Genomic DNA, 17,431 nt, shown 5'->3' on the forward strand with positions numbered 1-17,431 from the left:
CTGCCGTTCACGGACGCTCTCCGCCTCACCGCAGCCGCCGGTCCCGGTAGGCAGCGGGACACGCTCATTGGCTGAGCGCCCGTTGCCCTTGGCTCGCTCATAGGCGGAGCGCCCCGTCAGCCTGGCGCGCGCCGTTGCCGGAGGGAGGGCCCACGCTGAGCCATGGCCGGTGTGGAGCTGTTTTCCCATCCTGCGCTCAGCACGCGGTACCGGGCCGGGATCTGCTCCACTGCTGCCCTGGCGCTGCTAATCATCACGGTGCTCACCTACGTGCCACCGCTGCTGGTGGCATACCGAAGCCACGGTGAGCGTCCCTCAGCCCCGTGCCGCCCGGCCCGGCTCGATGCGGTGCTGAGGCGTCGCGCTGTCTCTGCCCGCAGGTTTCTGGCTGAAGCAGAGCGCGTACCTAGAGCAGCCCACGGTGCGGTTCCGGTATGAGGTGCTTTTCGTGGCCACCATCGGCCCCGGCAGCTTCTTGGCGTGGAGCACGTTCCCAGCGTTCAACAGGCTGCAGGAGGACCGGCTGCGAGTGCCGCTCCTCTCGGTAGGGCCTTCCCGGGGCAGGCCCGGGCGCGGGGCGGGTGAAGCGGGACTGGTGGTTTACTTGAACACATAAGTTTACTTTTCCTCAAGTTAGTGTTCCCGTCCGCCCTCTACATGGCTTATGGTGATCTTATCGGGGTTGCTATGGTAGCCCCTGGTTTCGAAAGCAGGTGTGTGCTTTTTAAAGCACATAGCCCCTGCCCTGCAGCCATTATTCCTGCTGGGTTTCAACACCGGCTTTAGTCTGTGTTGCATCTATTACGAATCCAGTTATACTTGCACATAGCTCAAGTACTCGGTGTTTGTGGCACGGAAGCGTGGCGAGCTTCGGCTCACAGACAGGGATTGGCATCCAGAGGCGGTAAAGAGGCAAAAGCCTGATCAGCAGTCACACTTCAGCACATGTTACAAAGCATACAGGTGAGATGGTAGGAGTGGTAGAGAGCTGGAGAGACCTTGAAGAATCTGATGAACTTTCCTTCCTGGTGGGGTTTTATGAGACACTGTATAGCAGGCAATCCCCTACAGGCTTCTGTCTCTAGTCCTTTGTTTATAATGTCAAGCATCTTTTTATTGCTTTCCTAACTGTGCAGTTTATTTGCTGTATGTGCTGTAGTATGTGCATGCTACAGTTGTGGAGATCCCCTGTGGTTTTACCTTTTCATATGTGTATTTCTAACAGAACTTTCTGTCTTAAAAAAAATATCTTACTGAATCTTTTAGACAAGAGAAGAAGACAAAAACCAAGATGGCAAAATGGATCTGTTGCATTTTAAACTGGAACTTCCACTACAACCTACAGAGCATGTAGTTGGGATTCAGCTGATTCTGCTCTTTTCTTACCAGCTTTATGTGAGCATTTTTTGTTTCATTTATTGTGACATATAGATCCTATTCTATTGTATCTCAAGTGGCAGTGTCATTAATACCTGAAGCAATTAGTAAAGCATAGAGAACCCATGGTTGCATCTGAATGGAGTGCTCTTTTATTAGAGAGATCAGGCTTAGTTTATTCAAAACACTTGCAGATTGCAAATGGACAAGTTTAGCAATCCTAGCTGTGTGGTGCAGAAAATATTCCTAAACCTTTTAGGCCCAAAGTAAAGGCCTGATGGTGCAGCAGTATTGGTTCAGGGGTTAATATTACTGTGAGTTCTGATGCTTACACCACCCTTGTTTTACCGTAAAAAGTGAAAATTTTCCTTCTGATGGAGTGGTTGATAAGGTTTGGGAACTTCTGTGTTTGGTACTTATTGCTGAGCAATATTGTCTTTGGCTGCTGAGTGTTTTAAAGTATGTCTTCCAATTAATGTGTTTAGTCATGTTGCTCCTTTTTGCATGTTACAGAATTAGCCCCCGACTGTTTGACTTCCCATGGAACTTTAGTTTATAACATTACTTAACTAACAGCTAGAGTAGTTCACTTTAAAATATATAAATAAATTAATATTTCTTATTTCATGTTCCCTTGTTTAGACTAATGTGACAATCTGAAAGTCGGGAGTCAGGAAAAGATCAAATCCATGCAGCAGATTTGTAGATACAAAGAGGTAGAAAATTGTGTTGTGTTTTCCCCCATAATGTCCCACCTCTAAATTTTCTTTTCTTGTGTTCACTGTTTCAGAGGATGTCAACACTTGTGATGCAGAGCATGGCTTTTCTTCAGTTTTTTTCTCCTGTGCCAGGGTCTCAGCTCTATATGAATGGAGACCTGAAATTGAACCAGAGGCAATTACTTAACCATTGTGGACTGGATACCAGATACAATGTGAGGAAACTTTTTTTCCGTCACCCTTATTATTTGTACTCTTGCATAGAGTGGACTCTAGAGCTTTGAAACTGGTGTTTACTTGTTAGGTTGAAAAGTGAAAGTAGTTATTCCTTCAAGGGCATTGTTCATTTGTGTAAGAAACTTGGTAGAATTACTCTCTTGAGTGGACAAACAATGCAAGTGTCTCCTTCTTGCAACAGGTATCTGTGGTCAATGGTACAAGTCCTTTTGCAAGTGACTATGATCTAATAAACATCCTGGCAGCATATTGGGACAGAAATGGTAAGCCTGTAGTGTATAGCTGCAAATTACAGGACAGCAGTCGCTAGCATACTTGGCAGCTGCTCTGTGAGGATTTGGGTTCTGTATTAAAACTGAAAACTCCCTTAACGTAGATGTTTCCTTTTCCTGTTTTAGTGACAACAGTCTTTTCAGATCCCAACCCTGTCTGGATGACTGGAAGAGCAGTAGATACACCATTCATCATTAATGCCACTATTCATTACCCAGTAGAAGTTATCTTATATCCTTTGAAAACTGTATAAACTGTGACATAACTGGGTTGCATTATTTGGGCCTTCACATATGAGCCAAACAAAACCTTTTTTCTTACATACTTGTTGCTAAACTCCTTTGTTAGCTAAGCAAATGTTAGAGTTTTGGACCTAACTGAATACCTCATTTCTCCAGATGGTTCTGCTTGCATGACTGCATTCTGCCTTTCTCTGCTGGAAACCTGTTGCTTTTCAGCCTTACTAAATTAACCTTTAAGGCAGTTCCTTAGTAATGCCCAGTGGATACTCTTAGTAAGTCTTGCTTTGCTCCTACAGCACTTACTGTCATAATCTGCTGTGGCGTGCCAGTACTAGAAAAGCATGGTACTATATTCTGTGGCCTAAAGCAAATCATTAGAAATCTATATGCAAGGTAAGATCACCATATAATAGCCCTTGCAGTGGATGTCACAGACAGACTTGCAATTTTTTATTCATTGTGGTTATTTTATGTTTTCTTAGACAAGAACAAGCCTGTGTTTAGAAGAATCTGTATGGAGCACATTTCTTAGGAGGTTTGCTTACCTGAGTATTACCAATAATTATTTTCTGAATGGATGGATGAAACAGGCACTTTCCCCAGAACTCGTTTATATGTCTTTGAGGACAGACATTCTCTGCAGCTTTTGTTACATACGATAGTAAAAGGCTTCTAGAGGTTTCTGTGTCTCAGAGGCTTTGCAGCTGCTGCACAAACTGATGTCTAATGAGTTTTGTGCTTTTTGAGTTCCTTTGCTTAATTAATGCAGCGGTAGTATGAGAAGCTTCTTCGTTAACACTCCTTGACTTGCTTTAAATATCAGCCAGGATTTTGGGAAATTATTAAATTTGCCTGGATCCAGTATGTCAGCATTCTTCTTATCTTTCTTTGGGTGTTTGGTAGGATTAAAATGTTTGTGTTCCAGAATCAGGTGCTGACTACAACTCCAGTATCACCAATTCTCCCAGCATCTCCCGTACTGTCCTACAAACAGCACCAGTCCTGAGGAGATGCCCAAGAAAACTTTAAAGAAATGCACTTCCAAAATACACACCTGATTTTTACTTCAGAAGATCGTAACTTTGTAAGTATATTGTATTTGTGCTTCCTTTTTAAAATAAATGTTCACTTATCTGTTTCTCTGGGAACACTGCTTTGGGACTGAAAATTTTAGTATTTTTGACAGTTAAAGAACCACTCTTTTCTGTAACAAACACTTTGAAAAACAGTAGAATTTTAATTTTGCTAAACCTTGAAGACTGAAAATACTATCCTAACATTAGTAACATAAATTATTTTTACTGGCTTGGAAATTGAATCACTGCTGAGTTGGAGTCCTGTCAAAAGTTACTTGTTCATGTATTTATCTGCATTATGAAAGGAAAAAATGTACGGGAAAAAATTACTAGAGAGTTAAGGTCAGAGCTGCACTTCTGTAATTGTGGCTATATGGGCTCACCCATTTGGTTGGATTGGATGATGCATAAGTTCAAAGTTGATGTGAGAAACTGGGTTGTGGATGATGGTGTATGCAGGATTTGCACAATCACTTACTGTTGACATTATCACTGTAGCACTAAACTGCTAGCTATGAATTAGGAATGGTAAAACAGGGAAGCCTGGTATTTATTTAAACAACTCGAATAAAAAAACTGTTAGAGAGGCTTCAGAGTTCCAAAGCAAGTGAATAATTAGTTTCAGAATGTACATGATAACTTAGATGAAAACTGAATCACTAATAATCATGTGGTGAGCACTGAGAGACTGTATTTCTCATTCTAGATGGGGTAGGGGTGGTAAGGAAGATTATTTAATTTTATTTTCTCTTTCTGGGCTTACTTGTTATGCCCACAAATCTTAAAATGTAATACAACAAAACATCCATTATATTTTCATCTTTTTAACAAGGATTTAATTCAAGGAATGCTGTGTTATGGCAGCAGGAGAGTCTAAACCAATTCCAGATGCTTCTGAGTGTCTTTGGTTCTCTTGAACTGCTAAGACATTGTGCTGCTGTGAAATGTAAAAGAATGATTTGTACAGCAGTACCCCATCTTTTGGCCTTTGTCCTCTAGAATCCAGACAGTTTGGAGACTTGCCTATTCCTTTTTCTTTTCTCCTTAAAACAGCTGATTTGTTTTTGAACAACTGTTTGAGCCTATTTTAACCTTTGTAATGTTTTGAAGCTTGCATTTCTCTCAGCTCTTAGGTGCTCCAGCCTATTCCATGCAAGTGTAACATTTATACGGGGAGCCATGTCTTGGTTATTCAACACATTTTTGTGCTTGTGAAACTTGTGTACTTACATGTGAATTATAAATTATTGCAAGGAGCATTTGCTATATATACACATACATATTTTGGTTTGTAATCTTCATTTTGATCTTTGAAATCTGTACCTGGCAGCTTGTGTCTACTGATAATTTGCTTAGTATCAGAGCCCACAGGGTTAAAGCAATTGTCTACAGTGTTTTAGTGCTTATAGGAACTACACAGGATGAACAAAGGAGCATGTAAGCTTGTTTGCCCAATATCTCAGGCTGGTGTACATCTGGTCTGCTGTAGTCGCAGCTCTTCATCCTCACAGTAGTGATGGTGCTTGTGAGACTGCATGAGTTAATTCAGGGAGTTCATTATGGTGAAGATCATTACCAAGTATACAAGTATACTTACTTTTTTATGGAAGTCAGTACATGCAAGGAACTTGTGTGTCTGCACAAGCATTTAGGGTGGGCATAAGCAAGGAATAATAATTTCTGAAGAGACCATAGTACATAATTTTAAGGATTTGGCTGTTGTATGCTCATAATAATGGAATGTGTAGCAGTCCTCACAGGTGTTTGCCTTCTCCCTCCTCTTCTTCCACATTATGACAAATGACCCTGAGCAGCAGTTCAGTGAATGCGTGTGATATAAAGTGGTAAATAGGTCATGAACAGGAAATGCAGAGAAAAATATCATTATTCTAATTTCCTTTAGAAAAAGGTTAGGTTTAGAAAAAGAACCTGGAAAAAAAAAAAGTAAAAAGCTGGAAAAAATCCTCTACAGTCATTGAAGAGAACTATTTATGTTAAAAACAGGAAATAAAGAATTATCTGTTTGTGGATAGTAGGACTGAAGCAATCCCTCCTGTTCTTTTGAAAGAGGTGCATTTCACGATGGGGATTAATAAGTAAATGCACTGTAAAAGGATCAGTAAAAGCAGCTGTGACTACAGCAAGGGGAAAAAAAGCCCAGCTATTTGGTCTGCTGTGGTAACTTCCTGCACCACTTTAATAGTAGCTAGTTTGTGGTTCATAGTTCTGACTCCTTTTTCAAGCTTTGAGAGGCATTCGGCTTCTGTAAATAACCAAGCAATACAGAAAAGTAGGCAAGATTTTATCGCTGTAACAAACTGAAATAGAAAAAATATACCCAGAATTCCAATGCAACTAGTATTAATGGGGCTTTAGGAAGGGTCTTTTTCAGAAGGCTCTCTGTAAGAACTCTTCCTTTAAAAGCTGCTGATCAACAGAAAATTTAAAATGCCACTGCCATCCACCACAGTGCTACTACACACATCTGTGTACACATATGCCAGGGATCAATAAAAGTGCTCCTCGTGGGGGAAAGCACGGGCATGTTAAAAATAATGAGGTTTCTGAAAGAGGAAAAAGGAAGCAACCGATTGAAAGGCCTGTGCATAAATGAAAGTGGGAAGGTATATATGTAAGAGCCATGCTTCACGAGTTTTTTTAAGGGCTCATGCTATGTGAAAGGAACCACTTCTGCCTTTTTGCCAGCTAGGGGAGCCGCCTGTTTGCGGGGATAGCTGTCGCTCGAGGCCGGCAGGGTAGGGTGGGGCGTGTCCAGTCCGGAGGCAGCCGCGGCGGAGAGCCCGTGGGGCCGGGGCCTGGGCCGGACGCGGCTGCAGGAAGAGGCGGTGGGGCCCGGACGGTTGGCGGGGCTCAGCTGGTGGTGGGGCGGGGCCGGCGGGCGTATGGGCCGCCCCAGCTCTGAGCGGGGATGCTGGGGGTACGGGGCGGGTCGGTTCCTGACCGGACTCCTCCCGCAGTCCCCGGCGCCTCGGCCACGTCTGAAAGCGGCTCATTGTCTGCGCGGGCAGCTGGGATTCGCGGCGGGAAGGTACGGGCAGGCCGGTGGAGGGGGAGTGGGGTGTGGAGGGTATGGTGGGGGGAGGTGCGTGCGTGCGCCCCCGTCTGTATTTGTCCGTCCGCCCGTCGGAGCTCTTCGTTGCTGTCGGCGGGCTGGTTACTCCCCCCCTGACCCCCGAGTTGCGTTTGTAACTGCGATGCGTTTCAGGGGATGTTTTTAATCCGTGCGCGCACGCCCCTGCTCGTCCTGGTGAGTAGCGGGAACGTTTGCGGAGGCAAGCGGTGCAGCCCAGTGCCCCGCCGGGCGCTGCGCGAGGCGTAGAGCTGTTGGCAGAGGTAAAGCTGTTGAAAATCAGCCTTGTTTTCATTACTATTTTTTTGTCTTCTCACCTCCCCCGTCCTCCTCCCCTAGAGAACATGATCTGGGGGGGGGGGGGTTGCTGGAGATAGTTTGCTGGAGTTAGGTGGTGAAAGAAGAGCTTTAGCGAACATTTCCAGTCATTCTGGAGAAATCCCCCTTCTTCTACTGTGTTCAGCCTCTTTTTCTAGGTAAAAGTGACGTACTGGACCAAACAATTTGTGGTTATTTTTTAGCTGTAGTGGCTGCTTCAGTGGGGCTCACACAGCACTTGCCTCTCAGTTACTGTACCGGTGCAGGTAGAGTCTCTACTGAGTGCGCAGTATTCAGTCACTGCCAGTGTGCCATTGTAAAAAATAGTAGAAATTACTATCAAAATTTAAACTGAGCAGATCTCGTTTCTTGAACAAGAATTCTATTAGCTGAAAACCTTGTGATCTTCAGCTCCAGTTCATGGAGAAATAGATGTATGGCTGTGCCCCGATACTGCCGTTTGTTCAAGCTGGACAACTTTACCAAACTCTGAGCCATGTAGAGGAAAAAAAAGAATACAGTATCTTATTTTTAAATATTTTTTATGGTTTTATAATGAACTCTATGGAGTGCTTCGTTGTATTGTGAAGTATTTAAAGCTGATGATTACATAGAAGTGAGTCTTCCAGTCTCATTTTCCCCAAGTTTGTAGAAGAAAATACATTTTCAAAAGCTAACCTAACGATATCAGCTGAAATGCTACTATGTTGGATTTCAAAATGTTTGATTGAAGTACATTTATTGTACTTTTATTATTTCTATTGCATTTTCAGTGTAGTATTAAAAAAAATGCAAGCTTATTAATTCTATAAATTTCTGCCAATGATCAGCTATTGGAAATGCTATGAACTCTTTTTGAAGTACCAGTGGTTATAGTAGGCATTCTCCGAACTTCTTTCCCCAAAAGCTATTCCATATATTGTTGGCAATACAGTTGGCTTTGCCTTGTAAAGATGTGTCATTTGTAGCTGTGGAAAAACACTGGAAAGTGATATTTTGTCAGCTGGATGATTTATAGCAGGAATTACTAGTAATATTGTGTATTTTACGTGGATCAGCTTTGTCACATTCCAGTGCCTCTCACTGTTTTGAGCAGAAAACTGAGTTTCTAATGTTAGCTCATAGAAGCCATTCTGCTAGTATTTACATTTGTATGATGTCTTACAGGAGGAGTATATAGTGAGTAAACTTCTCCATTAAGGTATAGTAGACATTCAGATGGCCTTTGCTCTGGTCTCACCCCGTGTACCTACATTTTCCTGTTAGTTCTATAAAACGCATGATGATATATGATTTCATAATTAGTACCGAGGTACTTTGGTAAATCAGAAGTACATAAATGATAAGTTCAACTCATATGATTGCTCCAAATGTTGGCAAAAAGTGTATGACAAGCATGCAGGACAAAATAGTTTATGGCTAGCAAAAGATTGAGCACATGATATAGCATTAGATATGTTTTGTTGGAAGAGATCAATCTGGGAAATTGAATGTGTGTTTTTGTGTTTTGTGGAAGTTGAAATTATTTCTGTGTAATCTATTAAGATTTTTGGCTTATAAAGTGCATAAACTGTTTTAAATTAAAAATGTGATGAAAACTTTTTCAGACACAAAATTGCTGGGGAAGACCTTGACAAAGACATCTAAGATTCAGTTGCTCAGAAGCCCTTTTAGGGGAGCAGGTACTTTTAATTCCTCTATCAGTTGTTTTCAGTGCTTTGAGGTATTTCAGCCAGGTTTTTCAGGCTTCCCCTTACAGACCCAGACCTGTTTGTTCAGAGGAAGTCTTTCATTCCAGCCTTTTGTCCCATGCTCAGAGACACTGTATTTCTTTACAGCTCTAGTGTGACATTCACTGCCTTGTATAGTCATTTTAGTATCTCAGAAAAAAAAAAATTTAAAAGATGAGCAGTGTAATAGAGGGTTGATGGTTTTTTTTCTTTCTTTTTTTTTACCCTATAAAGTTATTTTTTGTTAATTTCCTAGGTCTCATCAGGTTAAATTCTGTAGTACAAGGAAGTTCACTGAACAATTGTGCTTCTTTCAGTGCTGCCCTGCAAAAGATCTAATTACTCACTTATGCATTATTTGTCCTATGTGATAAACAAGTCTCCAAAAGTGAAAGCTAAATGATCACCTACTCCTTCTTTCTTTACTCATCCATTCTTTCATACCCTTCTAGGTCTGAAAAGTGCTCTGGATAGAAAACAAGCTTTCTGGTATCAATACTGGTGTTCACTGTATTTTTACCTTGACAGGTAGAAGTGGATAGCTTTCTGTAATGGATCTAGTCTCTCTGCAAGCAATGGCAGGTGCTAGGGGCCCTACAGCTCAGCATTCTATGAGATCCACTTTAGGTGGTGAAGAAAATAATTGTGTTGTCCAGTTTGTATGATTTCCTTTGCACTGTATGTAAGAATAGTTACTCTGGGGCAGACACAGGGTTCATCTAGTTCAAGATCTTGTTTCCTTCAGTAGCTGTTAGCAGAGAATCCCAGTGACAAAGCTTGACTCAGGACAGTCAGATAATCCATGCATGCATATGCTTTTCAGATCACATTTTGAACGTTTGCATTGTTGTCTGAAGAGATGATTCTGCCTTACAAATTTGTTAGAATTAGGGTTTTGATTATTCTACTGTTTGTCCTAACTCTTCCTGAAGGAGCATCATCATAGAAGTAGTAACGCTACTATTGCAGAAAAGGAATAACATTGGAACTTAATGCATATTCCTAAGCATAAATCATTTTAGTATGTACAACAGCGTGTATTGTCGTACCACCAAATATTGCAATATTTTAGACATCTCAGCTGCGAGATGCAGGAGATGTTGGGGTGCTCTGTGCAGCAGCTTGGTGTCTCTCAGTCCTTTTCTGCCTCATTCAGCTCCCTCACCACTTCTGGTCAATTGATTTCATGTGTCAGTGAGGAGGTGCTTGCTTAGAGCGTCTTGTCACTGAGAAGGTAGCTGAAGTGGCAGTAACGGTAGGACACGTTGCTTCTCCCTTTCCCCCCGCGTTTTCAGTCAGCAGGACTGCTCCTCTTGTCAGCCAGGTGCAGCTACCGGGAAGCACTGCTGTGAAACCAAGAGAGAAGAAAGGAGTTGGGAACAATCCTCTTAGCTTTCCTGAGGGGAGCTTTGGGTAGACAGGTAATGTGGCTGAGCTGCAGGCAGAGGATGAGGGCATTGGCAAAATGAGAGGCAAGACAATGCAAAGCGGGCCACAGGTGTTTCAGTTAGTTACTAAAGAAATTTTAGCATATTGCCATTCTGTGCTGGAAGAAAGCTTCTGTAAGCACTCTCTGGTGTGTCCTGCGGTAGAATAGAGGATCAGAAGAAGCAGCCTTTATTGCCAGCCATAACTGCCTCAGCTCTCTTTCTTGACTGCAAAATGTTAGCCATTTTCTGCACCAAGACTGTGTTCTGCAGCTACCCACAGTCGTTACATAGCTGTTGGAGATCTGAGGATGCTTTTTAGAGAATTAATAATGCTTCTACTCTAGCTACCCAGAACTGCCACTCCACTCTAATGAGGGTGACATCTGGGGAAATGCAAGCACTAACTAGTTCTTTAGTCCTTAGTGGTGAGGGATGGAGGAGAGAGAAATAAAAATACGTACCTATCAAACCAAAAGGCAGTTATTAAATTCACATCTGCCATGTCTATCAGTCAGGTATTATCTTGGGAATTTTCTGATGCACGAGGGTAAATATGCATCCAGTTCACTAGATTATTTCTGTAAACAGTCTCTCTTAATTCTTCGTTTCTTACTGTGGGCATGTGTAAGTAATTCTATTTGTGTGTAAGTATTTTACAATTTCACTATTTGCAATTGCATTATGCAGTTCAGGTATAGTTTCAGCCTGGGTTAAATTTACACCTCCATAATGTGCAGCTTTATAACACCAAACTCTTTTATGATTTCTGACAAATGTTAACTGAGGTAGAAAGCAGCTCTTGAATACCCTGAAGAAACACCTCATAAAATTGCTGAATGCATATATGTATATTTGCAGACATATATATATATTTATAAATCTACTTAATAGGTTACACTATATCATTGCCTCAGTCATGATGAACTAATTAATGGTCTTTTTCATGTTTCATTGGGCTAGCACTAAGAAGTTAATTCACTTATTATGTCAAAAGAGTATGTACCTATATACACTAGTCTGCATGGTTTACTTTTGAGAGTCCAGTGTGTGTTGATATATGTACCTTTCAGTGTAACAAGAAAAAGGTTGCCTAAATGCATCTAGATAGCAAATGCTGATGTGTAAAACTCTTGACATAAGCTTCATACATGAGGATTCTTAATTTCCTAATACTATACCTACTAACATACACTGACTGCATACAAGTGGAACCTGCAGAAGTGAGAACACAAAGGGGTAGGTGCCAAAAACCTCAAGTAAAAAGTTCTGAGGATGCATGTGGCTGGAACTTTGACTTAAAACAGAAGTTCAATTGGGTTTGACATACCTGGAATTTCTCAGGTGTTGTACGCTGACTAATTCTAACTTGCAAATGGATAAATCCTTAAATGCAAACACAGGGCATTCAGTCACAGGGTGTATGTGCTCTTGCCCAAAGATACACACCAGCTGCTTTTTCATTTTAACATATGTGGCCATTTGCACCTTCAGATTGCGAGTTTTCACCCATCTCCTGCCACTTATTAAATAGCAGGTTATGCGTAAGCATCAATTGCTGTAGTGCCCTACTGTCACTGCAGAAGTCTGGGCTCACATTGGATAAGAAGATGATTTTTATTTAAGTCACCACAGTTACAGATGTTCCCAGTTCTGTGATCTACTCCTTTTAATGGGTAGAAGTCCTTGTAAAGTTAGACTGAAATGGAAATACAGTGGAGCAATTCAAAAAAGGGTTTTCCCCTTGGCAGTATACCAGAATTCAAGTCGAGGGCTTTGTTTATTTTGTAGATTTTTTTTTTCTCCAACAGTTGAACTGCATCAACCTAAGGCTTCCTTTAGTCAGACATTTGCTCTGAACTTCTTTCTGCTGTGATCTTGCTGTCATGCATCACTTTCAGTTTCTGATACCTTTCACCTGCAGATGATCATTTCCCAGTGCCACTGATTAAGGAAGCAAATAGTGCCAAATATATAAATGCATGCTTGAAAAAAGGTTTCACTAACAAGAGTTTTTATTGTGTAATTTTTATCATTATTGTGCCATAGGAGCAGTGGTTCACCAGGGTTTTCCTTCTCTTTTTCAGGTTTTTTGATTGCTTTTCCTTTGTGAGAATGGCAAGGATTCGGATTCCTAGCACAATTGTTATACTTTTTGTTACAGTTCAGACTGGATTCTTACTCTTTATGTATGCCCGGTACAGTAGCTTCATGCCTCAGTCTGAGGAGAAACCGTCTCAAGTCCACATCCTCATTCTCTCCTCCTGGCGGTCAGGATCTTCTTTTGTTGGTCAACTTTTTAGCCAGCACCCCAGTGTCTTCTATCTGATGGAACCTGCGTGGCATGTGTGGGTTACGATGTACCAGAACAGTGCCAAGGTCTTGCACATGGCAGTGCGGGACCTTGTCAGGTCGGTCTTCCTGTGTGACATGTCTGTGTTTGATGCTTACATGCCTTGGAAAAGAAATCTGTCTGACCTCTTCCAGTGGGCAGTGAGTCGGGCTCTGTGCTCAGCTCCTGCTTGTGACTCCTTTCAGCGTACTGACATAACCAGTGAAATGGCATGCAAGACTTTATGTGGGCGGTACCCGTTCAGCAAGGTGGAGGAAGCCTGTAAAACCTACAGCCATGTTGTCATCAAGGAGGTTCGGTTCTTTGACTTGAAGGTCCTCTACCCCCTTCTTACTGATCCATCCCTGAACCTCAAAATCATACACTTGGTCCGTGATCCCAGGGCAGTTGTCAAGTCACGGGAACAATCAGTTAAAGCATTAGCCCGTGACAACGGAATTGTTTTGAGTACCAATGGCACCAAAGTGGAAGACAGCAAATACAAAGTAATGCAAGAGATTTGTAGAAGTCATGTTCAGATATTTGAAACGGCTACTTTAAAACCACCCAATTTCCTTAAAGATCGCTATTTAATGATCCGTTTTGAAGATCTGGTAAGAGATCCATTGTCAGAAATCTCAGAAATGTATAAATTTGCAGATCTTAGCTTGACCCCCACGCTCAAAAGCTGGATTTATAATATCACGCATGGACAGGGACCAGGAAAAAAAAAAGAAGCCTTCAAAATCACATCTCGAGATGCAGTTAGTGTTTCACAGGCCTGGAGAAATGTTCTCTCCTTTCAGAAAATTAAGAAAATACAGGAAGTTTGCAAAGGTGCTATAAACATGCTAGGCTATCAGCTAGTGGATTCAGAAAAAGAACAAAGAGATCTGTCATTAGACTTAGTGTTGCCAAGACGACATAATCAGTTCAGTTGGTCATCATTTCATGCAAAGCATTGAGACATTTTTTGAGAGATCAGGGCAGGTGGGGAGGAGGGGCAGATGATTGAGTCTACTGTGCAGCCTATAGGTAATTTGAAAATCCTTGGCTGGTGAGTTTAACTATCCTCCTGTCTGCTGTTTTTCTGTAATGGAAATAACTTTTTTTCCTGAGTTTCCTATGCCGCAAAAACAAAGTGAGAAAAGCTGTGAGATTCTTGTCAGATAGCAAATTTAAAGCTGAACTGTGCTGTTCTCAGCATTCTTTTAAAAATACAATTTGGTACTTTGAAAAAGATGAATTGTCTAAGATGTCTTTGTTCATTGATAATAGTTCACTTCTGTTTTCATGCTTTAAATAATTAAGAATACCAGTTTTTAATTTGTATAAATGGAACAAAGTAGAAACTAAATTCTTTCTCTTTCTTCCAGAATTGCTTGGCTCTCTTCTTTTACTTAAAAGTTGTTGTGCAGTTGTGTATTTTTTTAGACTTTTCTTGATTTTTTTTTTTTAAATGCAAAAGTTCTCCAAGAGATGGGGCAACTGCAGCAAGTTCTGTTGTAAAAGGCAGGAACTTCATTTATTGATAGACTTCTTAGTTCTTAGGGCACTGGGAGGGGCTAAAGTGGCACTGTGGGGCACTGGTTTATACTGGGAGCGACTCCAAAATGCTCAGGGGGTTGGGGTACTTGGGTGGTGCTTTGGGGCAGGGTCAGACTCCTGACTAGTGATTGTGGGGTGCTGTGGGGCAGGGGCAACCTAGGGGGGGGGCAGTGGGAGAACCTAAAATGATGGGGGCGTTGAGATGGGGCACTTGGGGGTTGCTGTGGGGCAGGGGGTGGCCCTTAAGTGTTTTGGGGGGGGATGACTATGGGGCTGTATCTGGAGCTTTGAAGTACTTGGGGCTTGCTCTGAGGCGAGATGCGGGGTAAGATATGGGGCATGGGTTGAGTTATGAGTTGGGGGGAGTTAAGGAGCGCTACAGGGTGAGATATGGGACTGGGTCGCGGTAATTTGTGGGTTGCTGTGGAGCACAGGTGAGCCCTGACTGTTTCTACTGCCCCCCAGGGCCAGAGTCAAGACGAGGGGCTTCTGCCCAAGGGCCTTCAAGGGGCACCTGGCCCGCCTGCCCCGTGGCAAGGACCAGTAGCTGCACTGGGACCTGGTGAGTGTGACCAGCTGCCTCCCTGCCCCACAGATACAGTTCTGCCCCACAGATACAGCTGTGACCCACAGGTCCCCACCCTTTCCCAGATACAGTTCTGGTTCTGCCACGTACATGCGTCTCCTATGATGTCATTGTTGTGCGTCTGATGACATCACCACCCCTTACACCAGATCCAGGCTGATGGCCAGGGCTGTGATGTCACCGAAGTGGCGTCGGCGTCATTATCCTCCTGGAGCTGTGTGACATCCTCGCTCACACCGTGATTGTGTCAGCCTTGTGATGTCAGCATTGTCACTGAAACTGTCTCTGGTGAGTACCTACCTTCCTGTGCTGTCCTGTTGTTTGGATGTCATTGTGAATGTGTGTGATGTCACACGGGGGTGATGTCATTGATGTTATCAAGATGGTGGCACAGGGTGTGGTCCAGGCCCCACAGTGGTGGGGGTGAAGGGTCAGGGCTGCTCCAGCTCTGAGGGGAGGGAAGGGGACCCACACTTAGAGACCCAGACCCACACTTGACCCCCTTCCCCTGCCTCCCCCCCTCCCTCTGTTCCCCCAAGACCCACAAGTGTGGGGCTTCTCCACAAATGCCCCCTAGGTGCCCCCCTCTTCTGCAAAGGTGCTCCCACTGCCCTCTGAGTGGCCTCTTCCACCCCACAAGTGCCTCTCCCCACCCTATAGGTTGCCCCCCGCCTCATAAGTGGCCCCCCAAGCCCCTCAAGTGTTGTATCTGTCCCACAAGGGCCTCACAAGAATCTCCCCTGCCCCAAGTCCCAGCCCCACATCTCCCCTTTCCCCTCCCCCCCCAGTTTTGCCCCAGACCCTGCATTCTTACCCCAATTATCCCCTGTCCTGGGTATGCACTCCCCCCCCCCAGGGCCTTGCAGGGCAGCAGGCAGGAGCTACAGGTGGCTGCCAGCCTGCGGAGAGACCCTGAAAGGGTGGGAAATGAGCCCAAACCAAAAGCTGCTGCAGCTGGGGAGGGTGTGGGAGAAGGGGAGGGAGATGTTGCCAAACGGGATAAAAAGGGCTGAAAAAGGGCAAGAAAAGGAGGTACCAGATCATGCTGAGGCAGCTCATGTGCCCCCCAGCACCTCTGGGGAGGGGAATGTGGTGGGAAAGCCCCAAATTGACCCCAGAAGGGATAGGGGAGGAGAGGGAGAGGGACCCAAAATCGGCGGGCTTTGGCCCTGAAAACTTGTGTATGGGAATGGGGGGAAAAAGCCCCAGTTCAGGTAACCGCGGTGAGGGGGGCTGCCAGAATGTAACGTGTAATATAACTTCACCTTCATTAACTTTATTTAATTTAATTTAAATTTTCAAATTTAGTATTTCAAGGTAAATGTTCATTGGACATGTTTTAAATTCTATTTAAACATAAATTAAAAAAAAACTTTTAATTTTTTTATTTAATAGAGATTTATGTTTCCATTTAGCAAACTTCATCTTGATTTTAACTTAAATTTTAGTTCTCTGTGAGTTTTAAATATTAATTCTGCGTAAGCTCAGATTCACTTCACTAAATGTTAATAACTTAATAGTTCAGCTGATTTAAAAAAAGATCTCAGAGTTCCCCCAGGGTTTTCAAAATCACCCCAAAGATTCCCAGACACCGGGATCCCCAGAGTAGGACTGAATAATTTAAAATAATTAAGTCAATAAATAACGTTAATTTAAATGGTGAGGTGACAGAGTGATGATAACTTCAATAAATAACACTAGTGAAACTGCAGTCATTTAAACAATTAAGTGATTGAAAGTGCAGAGTTTCACCCCAAAACCTTGGCAAACTGCCCCCAAACCTGTCCCTGCCCTCCCACTATATTTATTTTTGAAACATTAACTTAAATAAAAATAATTTTGTGGCAGGAAAAGATCCCCAAAAGAGGACTGATGAACTTTAATTTAAACTGAATACTTTAGAAGCTGAATTCAGCAGCAAAAGACCAGAAAACAGCCCCAAATCCCTCCCAAATCTATAAAAGTAGAATCATGGAATTGGCTGGGTTGGAAGGGACCTCAGAGATCATCGAGTCCAACCCTTAAAGATGATATAGGAGCCGAGGGGGAAAAAAAAAAAAAGAAAAAAAAAGGGGGGGTGAGGGGCGGGGCGGGCGCGGGTGAGTGGGCAAGTGGCAAATTCTCTGAATTGAACGCCGCCCTTTTTAATTAATCCCGGCAGATAATTAATCCATATTTAAATCCCGCCCTGCCCTGCCAATTAATGCCAGTCAATTCGTCCCGCCCGCCTTAAATTACTAATTTAAACTGTCTTTTCTCTCCGCAGGCTCTTGGGGTGGGGGGAGGGGGCGGGGGTGTAAATTAGCTGCTAATGAGACTGGGATTGGCTGGGATGCGGCTTGTCTGCGAACAATCGGGGTTTGCCCTGCCCTTTATCACCTCGGTCCTCCCGCCTTCCAAAAGCGCTTGAGCCAATCAGTGAGCCGGCTCCGTCAGAGGCGCTGGCCAGTCAGGACCTGGGGGCGGGTGTGACTG

The 17,431-nt window shown here is 43.3% G+C and overlaps 2 protein-coding genes across 9 annotated transcripts; both read left to right on the top strand.

Moving 5' to 3' along the window:
- Positions 1 to 26: 26 nt before the first annotated feature.
- On the top strand, positions 27 to 3,873 carry TMEM231 (transmembrane protein 231). 2 transcript variants are annotated; one of them, XR_003988047.1, is made up of 7 exons: positions 27 to 304; positions 381 to 544; positions 1,267 to 1,395; positions 2,168 to 2,311; positions 2,515 to 2,596; positions 2,732 to 3,383; positions 3,774 to 3,847. XR_003988047.1 is itself a non-coding variant. In XM_008490980.2 (7 exons), the coding sequence occupies exons 1-7, from the start codon at positions 163 to 165 to the stop codon at positions 3,852 to 3,854; spliced, it is 957 nt and encodes a 318-aa protein (XP_008489202.2). In that variant the 5' UTR covers positions 27 to 162; the 3' UTR covers positions 3,855 to 3,873. The 2 variants fall into 2 exon arrangements, 1 of the variants encoding a protein (XP_008489202.2); XM_008490980.2 differs by having other exon boundaries at positions 2,732 to 2,837; positions 3,665 to 3,873.
- LOC103525983 (carbohydrate sulfotransferase 6) lies at positions 3,846 to 15,704 on the top strand. 7 transcript variants are annotated; one of them, XM_030458081.1, is made up of 4 exons: positions 6,836 to 6,973; positions 7,151 to 7,278; positions 8,941 to 9,015; positions 12,578 to 14,108. In XM_030458081.1, the coding sequence occupies exon 4, from the start codon at positions 12,606 to 12,608 to the stop codon at positions 13,785 to 13,787; it is 1,182 nt and encodes a 393-aa protein (XP_030313941.1). In that variant the 5' UTR covers positions 6,836 to 6,973; positions 7,151 to 7,278; positions 8,941 to 9,015; positions 12,578 to 12,605; the 3' UTR covers positions 13,788 to 14,108. The 7 variants fall into 7 exon arrangements, with proteins under 7 accessions (XP_030313945.1, XP_030313941.1, XP_030313946.1 ...); XM_030458086.1 differs by lacking the exons at positions 7,151 to 7,278; positions 8,941 to 9,015; positions 12,578 to 14,108 and adding exons at positions 14,836 to 14,932; positions 15,022 to 15,704; XM_030458084.1 differs by lacking the exon at positions 8,941 to 9,015.
- The last annotated feature ends 1,727 nt before the right edge of the window (positions 15,705 to 17,431 follow it).

Source organism: Calypte anna, chromosome 11 (genome assembly GCF_003957555.1).
Source record: "Calypte anna isolate BGI_N300 chromosome 11, bCalAnn1_v1.p, whole genome shotgun sequence".
In the NCBI taxonomy this organism is placed as follows: domain Eukaryota; kingdom Metazoa; phylum Chordata; class Aves; order Apodiformes; family Trochilidae; genus Calypte; species Calypte anna.